Source organism: Girardinichthys multiradiatus, chromosome 19 (assembly GCF_021462225.1).
Source record: "Girardinichthys multiradiatus isolate DD_20200921_A chromosome 19, DD_fGirMul_XY1, whole genome shotgun sequence".
NCBI classification, from domain to species: Eukaryota; Metazoa; Chordata; class Actinopteri; order Cyprinodontiformes; family Goodeidae; genus Girardinichthys; species Girardinichthys multiradiatus.
The window spans coordinates 29689584-29703477 of NC_061811.1; the positions used below are offsets into that span (position 1 = coordinate 29689584).

The 13894-nt window shown below is 39.6% G+C and overlaps 1 protein-coding gene across 2 annotated transcripts; it reads left to right on the top strand.

The window, feature by feature from the left end:
* The first annotated feature begins 2496 nt into the window (after window positions 1-2496).
* Window positions 2497-9649, top strand: zbtb24 (zinc finger and BTB domain containing 24). Of its 2 annotated transcripts, none has more exons than XM_047392841.1 (7): window positions 2497-3083; window positions 4537-5350; window positions 5439-5606; window positions 6610-6693; window positions 6783-6866; window positions 6948-7029; window positions 8143-9649. In XM_047392841.1, exons 2-7 carry the CDS (start codon window positions 4573-4575, stop codon window positions 8984-8986), a joined length of 2040 nt encoding a protein of 679 aa, XP_047248797.1. In that variant the 5' UTR covers window positions 2497-3083; window positions 4537-4572; the 3' UTR covers window positions 8987-9649. The 2 variants fall into 2 exon arrangements, with proteins under 2 accessions (XP_047248797.1, XP_047248798.1); XM_047392842.1 differs by lacking the exon at window positions 2497-3083 and adding an exon at window positions 3133-4426.
* The last annotated feature ends 4245 nt before the right edge of the window (window positions 9650-13894 follow it).

The following is a 13894-nucleotide window of genomic DNA, read 5'->3' on the forward strand; positions in this document are numbered from 1 at the left end:
ATTATTCAGTGGCACATTTAATTGCATAATAGTCCATTTCATGATATAATGGTACATTTATTGTTTCTAAAGATGTATTAAATAAATAAATGGTACCTTTAATTTAATGGCACATTTAATGTTACATTTCTTTTATGTTACATTTACTTCACTTATGGGACATTCACAACATTTATTTATTTAATGATGATTTTATTGTATCAATTTTGTCCAGTTTGACCCTCCATACTTGATGCCTGTATAGAAGGTCATGTCAGAATTTGAATCAGGTGTTCTGGAGCAGACACACATCTAAAACTTGCAGGGAAGGGGTCCCTGAGGACCAGGGCTGTCAACCATTCGGGTACAGTTTCTAAATTGTGAAAGTAATGCCTTTTTGCCCTTTTGTTCACCAAGTACAGTTCTCTTACTAGGTGCATTTTTCTTTTGTTTCAGCAACTTGAAACATAAAAGTAATGTCATTGTTCAAAGGAAACAATCACTTAATAAATGAGTAAAATACAACTAGGTACATTTTGTTTATTCAACTAAGATAAGCATGGTCTGTTTCCTTGTTTGATATTTTATTATTTCTTCATTATTGTTCTTTTTACTTTAACTGGCCTTTACTACAGCTAAAAACAGGGACCTAACTGATCCTTCAAAGAAAGAAATTGCCAAAAGACTAAATGAAGCAAACAAAAATGGGAGTGGCACAGGAGTGGGAGTTGTTCTAAATGGGAGCGGGATGGGAGTGGGAGTCAATTTACCAGGAGTGGGATGGGACAAGACATTTTTCTGTGGGAGCGGGATGGGATAGGAGAGAAAATCCACTCCCGTGTCACCCTCTAATCTGGATTACATTATTCCTCTCTAGTTCAAAATTTAAAACACCTAGAATGGTCAAATGTGAACTGGATTATGTCCTACTGATTACAGATAACATAAAACACACTCCATGGTTTGCAAAAACCTTTATTTTGTTTGGAAAAATTATTTTAGGCATTTCTTTGGTAAAAGGCCACATTAAAAGCGGTCCATATTAAAAAACTACACCATACACCTGGACAGAATTAATATAACTAATAAAAGAATTTAGAAAGCCCAGTTTTGGATTTGTGAAATCTTTATCAAATTTGTGAAAACCCAAGAAGGACTGGTTGTTTGGCATTTTTAACGTGAAATACAAATTTATGTTGTACCTCATAAAATAATGTTATAAATAATGTTTATAATCTTTTTTGTGAAATTGCCACAATGCTGAACACAGTGTACCTTTAGCAACTCACCTGTTTCAGCTGTTACAAGAATATTACTATGAACTTATGCCAAGGGACTGGCATGATGGATGGATGGATGGATGGATGGATGGATGGATGAGTTAATACAACATTTAGACAATGGGATTTCGAATACAGGCTGAAAATGCAAATATTTTCCACACTTTTTAAGACATAATAAAATGTAAAACAGAGACACTCAGGACAGACAACATTGCATATACTTGCCTAGCGGCAATTTGTAGTTGTCAGTCAACCTAGCATTCCTGTTTTTGGACTGTGGGAGGAAGCTGAGTATACCCAGAGAGAACCCTTGCATGCATGGAGAGAACATGCAAACTCCATGCAGAAAGACCCCAGCTGCTGGGATTTGAAACCAGGATCTTTATACTTTATACAAGGCAACAGTGGTAACAAATTCAATTCAATTCAATTCAGTTTTATTTATATAGCGCCAATTCACAACACATGTTGTCTCAAGGCACTTCACAACAGTCAGGTACATACATTCCAATTAATCCTAACAATTGAACAGTGCAATGAGACTTAGCTTTTTATTCAAATTGGCGTTGACTTTGCAGCAATCCCTCATACTGAGCATGCATGTAGCGACAGCAGAGAGGAAAAACTCCCTTTTAACAGGACGAAACCTCCAGCAGAACCAGGCTCAGTGTGAGCGGCCATCTGCCACGACCGACTGGGGGTTTGAGAGAACAGATCAAAGAAGGAAAAATAACACAGAAGTACTGGTTTTGTCCCAAAGGACTGGAGTCCTTTCTATGGGAAGGAAAAGTAAATGTTAATGGATGTAGCTCCTTTAGTTGTTTCATCTAGGAAGAAAAAACAGATCAACTTTGAGCCAGTTTTCAAGTTTAGAGTATGAGAGAGAGCACATAGAGTTAGTTACAGTAAAAGCTCAGTCAGTAGCTATGTCTAGGAGAGAGAAAGGGTTAAACACTAAAAGACAGGGCCATGTGGATCATCAGTAGAAGGTGAGCATTATGTTGTTGGCAGCAGAAGCTTGGACGATGCCCCTCTCCAGAAAGGTGTCACAGGTAGACACAGAGTCAGGCCAGGTGTAGCTTCTAGGAAGAAAACAGAGAGGACATAAAAAATGTGTATATGTTTCGTTATGTTTACGTCTATCTGTCAATACATTCATCTCTCTATCCATCTATGGGTATCAGTAAAATGATGATATATCAGCTTATCTAATGAGAGCACACTAGCTCAAAAAAGCGGGTCAACTTCGCCAAAATACGAAGATTGAGCTTTTACGGTGGTGGCCGTTGTTCCCTTGTGGCGCGAGCACAGCGCGTCGGTTACGAGCTCGAAACTACCACGCGCGTTTCTTGCCACCTAGGCGGCGCAGAGATGCAGGGGGAACTAACACCCCGACTCGGAAATGATGAATCGGAGGCCAATTTCAGCATCGTTTCCCGTCTTGCACCTGACGTGACTTTTTTCCTACAGAGAATCAGGGACGTGCAGATCCTAAAGGTCTTCCCAGCAAATAGGTTGGATCTTTAGAATGTAACATTTGAACGATAAGACGGAAACGTATTGGCAAACAAAAACCTTGTCCCATATATCATTTTTAAATACGTTAAAAATGCGGTCGCAGTCATACAGATTATTAACGCCAGCACAGTGAGGCAGAAAGTTATTGTTGATTTAGAAATCATCCGTCATTTTGTTCTCCGTTACCTGCGCATGTGCACAGCCAATCCCGAGCATGGCTATGATATGTAGATCAGCGCACCGCACATCCACCTCTACATCTCGCGATAAGGGAGCCGCGTTCACGTTCTCTGCTCAGCGAAGGTAAGGTCCTTGAAGCTCACTACTTCTTACATTGCGGCTCCCAGGAGCCTACAGGATGAAGTGTTGCTATCAGTCAAACATTATAGAACATTAGCACAACAGTATTTATTGTCGTGTTAGCTAGTTTGGTTTTAATTCGTGCCTGGGACGGATTGGGTTTAAATGGCTAGTCTGTTGGCTAACTTTCAACCCGTCATTTGATCTCTTAAACATTTCTTGGACCAAGCGTTTATGCACTGCCGAAAAATACGCGTTAAAACCAAGCACTAAGTGTATCAGTTCTGCTTTTTAGAACCAACTCCAGAGGCGTCTGCTACGGAGAAAAGTTGATCTCAAAACAAGTAATTTATGTATCATGAAGGAGAGCACTTACAGCTAGCTACATTACCATGGCAACAGAGCGCCGATGATACTTCAATACACAAAGGAGTTTGGCTACAGTTTGACTAGTTTGACTACATGAGTGCCGTACCTTGTTCTCTCTAAATATACATTCATCCCTTTGTCTTCTATACCCATTTTTCTCTTGCAAAGTCATTGGGCAAGAGGCGGGTTACACCTTGGACAGGTCGCAAAACAACCATGCAAACACACACTTATACCTAAAGGCCGTTTAAAGTAACCCATTATGTTTGTGGACTATGGGAGAGAGCCCACACATGCACAATGAGAACATGCGAATACCATGGAGAAAGAAACCAGGCTGGGATTCCAACCCAGAAATAAAACGTTAAAAAAAAGAACCCAGGCAACAGTGCTACCAAGTATCTATCGAAGATACAATGCTTCAACGCTAGACATTAGGATTTATGACCTTTTAAAGTAGGGCTGCACAACATTAGCAAATCTTGCAATGGAGATAATCTTGGTAAATATTGCGATGACAACATCAGTTGCGATATATGCCTATTTTTCTCCTTCTTCAATTTTTCGTTTTTGCTTCCATCACTCTGTGACCTTGTCTGTGACCTTGATGTCGTTTGTGTCCAGTGTGAGCATCTGCTGCTGTGAGACACTGTCCGGCTGGCTAAATATTACATTAGCACGTATAAAACAAGTTCATAACACTTGGAACATATTACTCAACTATTATTGCATTCCAAACATTCATTTGTAATATGAATATTGTGCGTACTGATTTTGTGATGATAAGTTAGTGTAAGACGAAGGACTTAATGTATGAAACTGGAGAATATGTTCTCACTGCTGAATGTGAGCTGAATTATTAAGTTGTTTCATTCTAAAGTTTTTCTAAAGTTATTTTTAAAGTTCAGATCTGAAGGGTTAGGAAAAAGGACTGTTTCTCTACTGTCTCGTGACACAAGTACTACCATTTCTTTTAGGTAAATGACAGATTGTACAAAAATGTTAAATAATGAATCTAGATTTAGATTATGTTGGAGTTGAACTGTTGATTTTTACTGTTAAGAAACAAACAACATATGTTTTACAGGTTCATTTGATCAACAAGTGTCTCCTGAAGGAGAAGATGTCTCAGAAAGAAACTGCTCTGCTTCCATGCATCATCTCCCTACGCTCCGATGAACATAAGCAGAGTATTCTGAGCAAATTTGACAACCTACGTAAAAAAGACCTACTTTGTGACATCACCCTTGTCGTAGAGGACGTACACTTCAAGGCCCACAAAGCTCTGCTGGCAGCAAGCAGTGAGTACTTCTCCCTCATGTTCAGTGCAGAGCAACATGTCCCTCGTTCCACTTACAGGCTGGACGGTATGGCAGCGAAGATGTTTGGTGCTGTGCTGGAGTTCATTTACAACGCTCAGGTGTCTGTGGAGGAGAGCTCAATGGAGCAGCTCCTGGCCACAGCTCACAGGGTAAAGGTCAGCGAGCTTGTTGATGCTCTCACCGAACTCACAGACTCTACAATGAAAAGCATAAAGAATGAGGAAAAATCAGAGAGAGCTGAGGCGGCGGATCTGTCAAAACGCAAACGAGGACGGCCAAAGAAAAATGTGGGTGGACCCTGTGAAAACCCCGACAAAATACAACCTGCACAGGGTGAACCTGCCAAAGATAAAATGGATTATAACAGTGGATCTGACCAGAGACGTCACAGCAAACGCAAAATAAGGACACCGGTTAAGTACAAGGGCTACAGAATTGGCAGTGATGGAGCAGGAAGCAAAGAGCCTGGGAAGAGGGGCTGCAAGAGGAAATACCCGAACACCGAGGCACGATGCGAGGACTGTGGGAAAGTGTTCAAGCACCATCTCTTCTTAAAGATTCACCAAAGAACTCACACAGGTAATTAAAGGTTTCATTCAACAAGTGTATGACTGACAGGCGCGACATTTGCCCTACTGAAGTTTTTCCTGTTTTTTCTCTCCCCTAGGAGAGAAGCCATTCCACTGCTCGGTTTGTGGGAGGAGCTTCACTCAGAAGCACACCCTGCTGGCTCACCAGCGCATACACACTGGAGAAAAGCCGTTCGTTTGCAGCATATGCTCCAAAGCACTTTCCACCAAGCACTCCTTGCAAGAGCACATGAACCTCCATGAAGGTAGGATCAGTTTAGTCCTGCCTTATCAGGTTTCTTAGTTTCATTTTATCGTTAAAGCTCTGACCCTTTGAATTTTCTATTAATCGTACTCTTAAAGTAATGTTTTAAAAAATACAGGATCTCAAAAACAATTTCCACATTATGATAGTCATATCTGCATTGCACTGTGCATATTCAGTTTAAGACATCTTAAAACATTTGGTTGCTCAAGGAAATTTGCACTAACCTATGTGATATAGTTTACTTTATAAATACAGATCTTTTTTCTGCATGAAGAATTATTAGCAGAAGGAAATTGACAATCTTAGCAGGTGACTTTCTTTTTTTTTCTCCAGGAACATATTGAAAGATATAAATATATTGAAGTGCCTCACAAAAGTTTTCACAGCCCTTGAACTTTTAACTCTCTCTGAATAGGCTTTGATTTAAAGTCATTGCATTGTAGCTCTTGCTGTTTGGGTCGTTGTCCTTCTGCAAGGCGAACCTCCACCTCAGTCCAAAGTCTTTTGTAGCCTCTAACAGGTTTTCCTCCAGGATTGGTCTGCGTTCTGATCCCCATCAGCATTCTTGTCCCTGCTGAATAAAATCATCCCCACAGCATAATCCAACCACCACCATAGACTGTTCTCTTTGGGTTCATGATGCTGTTCTTTCACTAAAGCTCTTTAACAAACCTCTGAGGCCTTCCCAGAACAGATGTGTGGACACTTATGTTCTGATCAGATGACTTCTGAAGGCAGTTGGTTGCAGCGGATTTTACTTTTGGGTATCAGGGTAAAGGGGGCTTAATACCAATGTACGCCACAGTTCTCGGATTATATTTATGGAAAAAATCTGCTAATCCCTATAAAACATTGTATCTTGGACATCATTTTCTAAGACATTGGTCAGAAAATATATATTTTGTTAATTGCCCTGATTACATCAGATTTAACATTTGATCAAGAATGGTGAAAATCTGATCATCAGCATGTTGTTCTCCATCCAACAATTGTTTCCATAGAGGAGAAATCCTTTGACTGTGATAAATGTGGAAAGACCTTCACTCAGAAGAAGCAACTCAAAAGCCACTACAGAGTTCACACAGGTAAGAACAAAACCCACAGAGCACAGTCATGCTTACTGTTGTAACTTTTCAGATGATTATATATTTTTCCGCTTGTTCTTTGACTGAAGGTAAATCTTTACCAGAATGTGCTCAGTGTCATCACAAGTTTATGGATGCAGCTCAACTGAAGAAGCACCTCAGAACTCACACGGGTAAAAAACCCAAACAATATCGGAAACTAAGCGGCATTATTTACAGCATATCTGTGATATTTGGAAACGTTGTTTCCACAGGTGAGAAGCCTTTCACTTGTGAGATTTGTGGCAAATGTTTCACAGCCAAGAGCACACTGCAGACACACATCCGAATTCACAGGTGAGGAATAAACGTTGTTCCTGATTTATCTCAAGTTGACAGCGATTACACTCTGCAACTATAATAACTGTGACAACCTGCCCTTTAAGCTCTGTTTTTGCTCGAATTTACCTGACTGTTCAGCTGCAGGATGTATGGTTCTGTTCATCCGCCAGCTCTATTGCCAATATAGAAATTATTTACACGTCTGTTCAGCTAAAAGGGTTTTCATAACAGGGTGATGTTAAAACGTCTGACCTAAACTGAGGTAAAAACAACATATTTCTTAATTTTGATATTGTATTTTTTTGGTCACTTATGGTTGTTGTTTACATGGTCATTCTAAGACCATGTAGAGTTATTTTGCTTATGTATGTGTTTTTCTTTTTCAACTTGCCTGTATTGTTTCTGTTTGCATGTCTATATAAGTTGAAAATGATTAATAAAGTGCCTTGCAAATGCATTTATTCCCCCAGAACAATGCAGTCTGATAACTGTGGTGTGCATTTGTATTTAACTCCCTTTTACACTGACACCCAGAAATCAAATCCAGTGGAAGCAGCTGCCTTGTGATCAGAGTCCACCTGTGAGTTATGTAATTTCAGAATTTCAGGTCATGAAAGTATCATGAAAACCAATGAACACAGCAGACAGGTCAGGCAAAAAGCTGCTTTACTTATTTAGCAACACCGAAACTGTAAAATATGTCAGTGAGCACAGTCCATCATCCAAAACTAAAGAGTGTTGAACAACTGCAAACTTCCCAAGAAACTCTGTAGAATTTGAGTAAAGAGGGAAATAATTCAGCCATTTGATTCAGGTGGTTTGAACGTGCGACGCATCCGAAGGTTGCAGGACACCGACTCTCGAGGACTAGAGTTTGACACTCCTGGTTTAGGTCAAAGCATATTCCTTTGTTAGAATGGCCCAGTCAAAGTCCAGACCTAAATCTAACTTCAAATCTGTGGCAAGACTTTAAAAATGATGTACTGATCTTCTCCATCCAACCTAACTGAGCTTGAGCTATTTTACAAGAAGAATTGGCACTATATTAGACCGGTTGTGAGCAATGCATCATGTAATCTATTTTAAATGCAGTATTCCTGATGAAACCATTTTTATGTTCTTGTTTAGAGGTGAGAAGCCATACAAATGTAACATCTGTGAGAAGCCTTTCTCAGACCCCAGTGCGAGGCGACGCCACATCGCCTCTCACTCTGGGAAGAAACCGTTCACCTGCTCCTTCTGCAGCCTTTCATTTACCCGGCTGGACAACCTGAAAACACACACCAAATCTCACAACAAGGAGAGACCTGTCGCAGCAGAGGCCTCATCAGCCGCAGCGCAGGAGGAGACGCAGAACGTCTTACGGCTGCAGCAGTACCAGCCAGCCCTCAGCTCTGAGCAGGAGATCCAGCTGGTGGTGGCTGAGGGTGTGAACAACCTTAACTTTGTTCCAAGTCAGGATCAGGAGATCCGCCTCATCGCTGCAGATGGAGGAACGGCACAGTCGGCCCACTCCAGGCTCACACTCCTCACCCAGCCGTCAGGACAGATACAGAACCTGGCGCTGGTCTCTCAGGGTGATACTGCGGCCCAGACGCCACAGATTCATTCCATCAGCATGCTGCAGAGCCACCAGTCAGAGCAGATGCATGTCATCACCCTGAGTAAAGAAGCCATGGACCACCTGCAGGCCAACCATGGCCCTCCACATCCTCTCCAGATAGCCCGTCCCATTCAGGTGACGCAGCAGCCGCTGCAGCATCTGGCCGTCGCTCAGGAAAGTTCGCAGGGGTTAGTGAGTGGGCAGCAGCACAGCCAGGCCATCCACATCAGCAGCCAGGTTAGCCAGCCTATCTCCATCAGCCAGACCAGCGAGCAGATCTCCAGCCACCACATCCAGGGACAGACGTTCCAAATCCAGGCTGGAACTGTGTCCTACCTGTACACCACTGGCCTCCCCCAGGACAGCTGAGAGGGCTGCATGCTCCAAAACAAGGATCTGAAGATACTGAAGCCAAACTGATGCTGCTGCTATTGTACCTTTTAGTTATGGATGGAGACATAAAGCTTAACGTGTAAATTGTCAATATCTTGCAAAAAAAAAGTAGTTCTGTACATTGTTTATTTTTTAATGAATTAAAAAAAACATTCTTACTTTTTAACTCATTCTTCACTGATAACGTGGAGAAAGCTAATATATGAGAAGATTATTATGTCATCTGACCAGTTCTGCCTTAACACACATTTGAGATGAAAAATGAAATATTATTTTGCCCTACGACTTAAAATGTTATATCTTTTAAGTTGTGAATATGCAGATGTTTTATCAGCTAAAGGCAGGTATTTTGTATATTGTCAAGGGGCTGCTCTTGGTTTGCTTATAATATGCAGGCTCTGTCAGTTCCTCAGTTGTAAACATGCAGCATGCTCTGAGGGCAAATAAATGTATTAAAACAGTGATGTTAGCATCAGTGGAGTATGGTGGTAGAACTTAGCATAAAGCTTGTATGGAAAAATTTACACTTGTAAGAAAAGTATCATATGTTGGGGTGGGTGATATGGACTTGAAACTTAAGGATTTGTTTGTGTTATCTATTGTGATAATAATAAAAATTACAATAAAAAACTATTTACACCTTTGCAGTGTTTTTTAAGACAACTGTATGGCCGTGACGCCATATCACAGTAATCATAGCCCCACACACACAAATACCGCCTGTTTTTAAATGGACTTCTTCAGAACATCAGTTACATAAAGACGTGTTACGAAATTTAGATAAAACCAAATTTATGCTATTTGGAAAACAAGATAAATATAGAAGTAAATATATGTAATAATAATGTAAATATTGAAAGTAAATGAAACGAAGGACGGAGGATATAAATTAAATCCATGATAGAACGACTAAAAAATATGTGCATTTTAATAGTAGGAGTTAAATTATGGAACAGAAGAATTGAAACAAAGAACATATAAAATACAAATTTTAAATACATAAAAGGATGGAGAGGAGCAGTTTAAACTTGTATGGTAAAGGAAATGTTTAAAAATATAAGAGTCCTTAGTTTTCTTTTGTTTTTATTTCTCTGTTTAAAATAAATTGTGTTATTTGGATAAACATAATTTATTGATTTTTTGACTGATAGAAATTGTGTTTGGGTATCTTATGTCTGTTTTTAATCGTTTTTTATTATTATTGTTTTTCTTTAAATGAAGAATAATGTGTAAAGTAAGTTACAGATGAAAGGAAGGGAGTAGGGTCAAATAAGTTTATACTTCTGCCTACCTCCGTGTCAAACCAATGGTCATGTAAATATGTATCATGTTGTACAAACAAATAAACAAACAAGCATGTGATTTTTATCACTAAAATGTACACACTAACAGTATTTAATCATATTTTCAAATTTATTGGTACACTGTATTGATGCTTTCATTGAAAGAACACTGGTGAAAATAGGAAAAATAATTCCTACAATATAGTCATTTTTTCAGGTTTTATAGGTGGTGGAGGAGTATAAATACCTCGGTGTTCACCTGGACAACAGACTAGAGTGGAGATGCAACTTTGAAGCCATCTACAAGAAGGGACAGAGCAGACTGTACTTCTTGAGGAAGCTTAGGTCCTTTGGTGTTTGCAGCAAGATGCTGCATATCTTCTATAAGTCTGTTGTGGAAAGTGTGATCTCTTCTGCCATCATCTGTTGGGGAAGCAGCATCAGAGCCAAGGACTTAAAAAAGCTCAACAAGCTGATAAAGAAGGCTGGTTCTGATCTGAGGACTCCTCTAGAACCTCTGGAGATCATTGTGGAAAGAAGGATCCTTCAAAAAATGAAGAACATTATGGAGAACCCTGAGCATCCTCTTCATGAGACTGTCCTACAACAACAGAGTGTCTTCAGTCAGAGGCTTCTTCAGATCTGCATCTTCTTCAGCATCTACAGCAGCGCTTTGAAGAAACCTGTATAATATGAGCTATTGAAATTAATTGATAAATCCAATTTCTTATAAATCTTTTCCTGATAACGATAAATGATACAATAAGTGTCCATCCCTGAACATATGCATGATGTGATTTGAATGCAGAAAAAGACAAAATGACAGTCTATATATAAAAATTGTGAAGCTGCAAGTCGGGTTTTCAGATGCATGAAGTTACAGAAAAAATGCATAGAAAGAAACATGAAGCCTGAAAATGAACCTGAAATAAAAGTGCAGAGAGTGTGGAGGATACTAAAACAATACTTGAGTGAAATTTATGCCTTACAAAAGTATTCATGCCTTTTTTCACTTTACAACCACAATCCTCAGTGTATTTATTGGGTTTTATGTGATAGACCAATCTGAAGTATACATATAATTCTTTCATACGTTTTCTCACTTAATAGGTCTCTATTTTCTTTACTATTTACATTGTAGATTCTCACCAAAGACAACAAAGCTATGAATGAATCCCAATGGAGTTATGTAGTAAACAAAAAGTGTAAAATAACTCTAAATATTTTTATATTTTAGATTCTTCCAAGTAGCCACCCTTTGCTTTGATTAGTGCTTTGCTCTCTTGGCATTCTCTCCATGAGCTTCATGAGGTGGTCACCTGAAATGGTTGGCCAACTTCCCAGAGGTTTATTGAGAAACGACTAAAAGTTAATATTTCAGTCATCACAGCAAAGGACGGCTACTTTAAGGAATCTAACATATAAAACATATTTGAAGTTATTTTACAATTTTTTGTCTTGTAGATTCCCCTTTTGTCTTGCCACAGATTTAATTGGATTGAGGTCTGGACTTTGATTGGGCCATTCTCACATATAGATATGCTTTCATCCAAGCTCAGACGGCACAGTTATGGGGAGTGAATCTGGAAGGTGAAACTCCGCCACAGTTTCAAGTCTTCTGCAGCCTCTAAAAGGTTTTCTTTGCCCTGTATTTTTGTTCCAACCATCCTGCCAGTCTCTGACCAGTGTACTTGTCACTTTTGGATGCTCACAGCATAATACTGCCACCAACAAGTTTCACCATGGGGATAGGGTGTTCAGGGTGAAGCACATTGTTAGTTTTCCTTCAGACATAGTGTTTTATATGGAGTCCAAAAAGTTGGTTTCATCTGACCAGAGCACCTTTATCCATCCCTACATGGCTTGTGGAAAACTGCAAACGGCATTTCTCATGGCTATTTTTCAACAATAGCTTCTTTCATGTTTTCATCCCTGTTGTGTTCCTAGGTCTTCATGATGCTGTTTTTTCACTTTCATTTAAGTTCTCTAAGAAACCTCTGAGGCCTTCACAGAACAGCTGAAATTTTACTGAAAATTAACTACATACAGATGTACAAGGAGGGATTTTCTTGGCCATTTTTGGAAGGTGTACATCCCACTACGTTGGCATCTAGCTTACACAGCATTTCTAAAACATAAATTCCTAATGTTAAACTTGGTGGTGGTATTGTGATGGTCTGGGGCTGCTTTGCTGCTTTAAGACCTTAAAACTTGCTGTAATTGATAAAACAATGACTTCTCATCTCTAGCATGAAGTCTTGAAGGAGAATGCTCAGCCATCAGTTTGTAATGTGACATTAAGTGGACCTGGTTTAGGCAGCAGGATAATCATCCAAAGCACACCAGCAAGTCCACCTCTGAATCGCAAAGTAAACCCAACATTTCCTCCAAAGGGATGTAAAAGACTCATTGGCAGTTATCACAAACACTTGATGGCAATAGTTATTAGGTTTAGGGTTCACTTAGTTTTTGTACAGCTTTTTTCAATTAATGATTAAAATAATTATTTGAAACATTTAATTGAGACAAATAAGCAAAAACAGAAGAAATTTGTAAAGGAGCAAATCCTTTTTTAACAGCACTGTACAGAGAGAGGATGTAGAGAGAGAATCTGCCCTTGGATCTAGCCCTCTGCTTGCTGTATCTGCTCTCTGGGATCTTGGCTGTGCTGAAGACTCATAAAGTGCTGCTGAGTTTGTTATGCTGCCAACCTCCAGGATCAACTGCTGGTACATCCAGAAGGTCCTGTAGACCAGAGACAGAAATAGAACCGAGAGGGAGCTTTGCTTCAGAGCCAAAAGCTATGATTAAAATCTTGAAATCCCTATGTGCTCCTGTAAACTCTAATAAAAAGAAACTTAATATTGTTGATGTGAAAGTGCATCCCTCGAAAATCAGAAAGAGGCTGCAAAAGTTTAACTTCCATGGGAGGTGTGCAAGGAGGAAATATCTGCTCTCTAAGCAGTGTAATAGTGTTCATTAATCAAATAGTCTAAAATTGAATTATTATGCATCAGAATGGAGGACATTTTTGGTATGAACTAAATACAGCATTCCAGGAAAGAAACCCATATCAACTGTGAAGCATAGAGGTAGAAATGTCACCATAAATTGCAATGTGTATGCGAGGGTCCTTGAGGAAAATTAAAGAGCATGTTAAAAAACATTAAACCTGAACCAAAACTGGATTCTGCAACATGACAACAACCCCAAAAATACCAGTAAACCCACCAAGGACTGGCTGAAAACTAAAATAAGAAGTGAGTCAAAACCCAGATCTTGATCTCAGGGAGATGCTGCGGGGTGAAACAGGCTGTACATAAAAAAAAAAGCCCTCAAACATCTCAGAGTTGAAAGGGAAGAGTGGGGAAAACTAGATATAGCAATTGACTGAGCTTTTACTGTGACTAACTCTATGTGCTCTCTTTCAGACTCTAACCTTGAAAACTGGCTCAGAGTTTATCTGTTCTTTCTTTCTAGGTGAAACGACGAAAGGAGCTACATCCATTAACATTTACTTTTCCTTCCCATAGAAAGTACTCCTGGATCAGTGCTTCTTTGTTCTTTTTGTGTCTCTGCTCTGTTCTCTCAAACCCCCAGT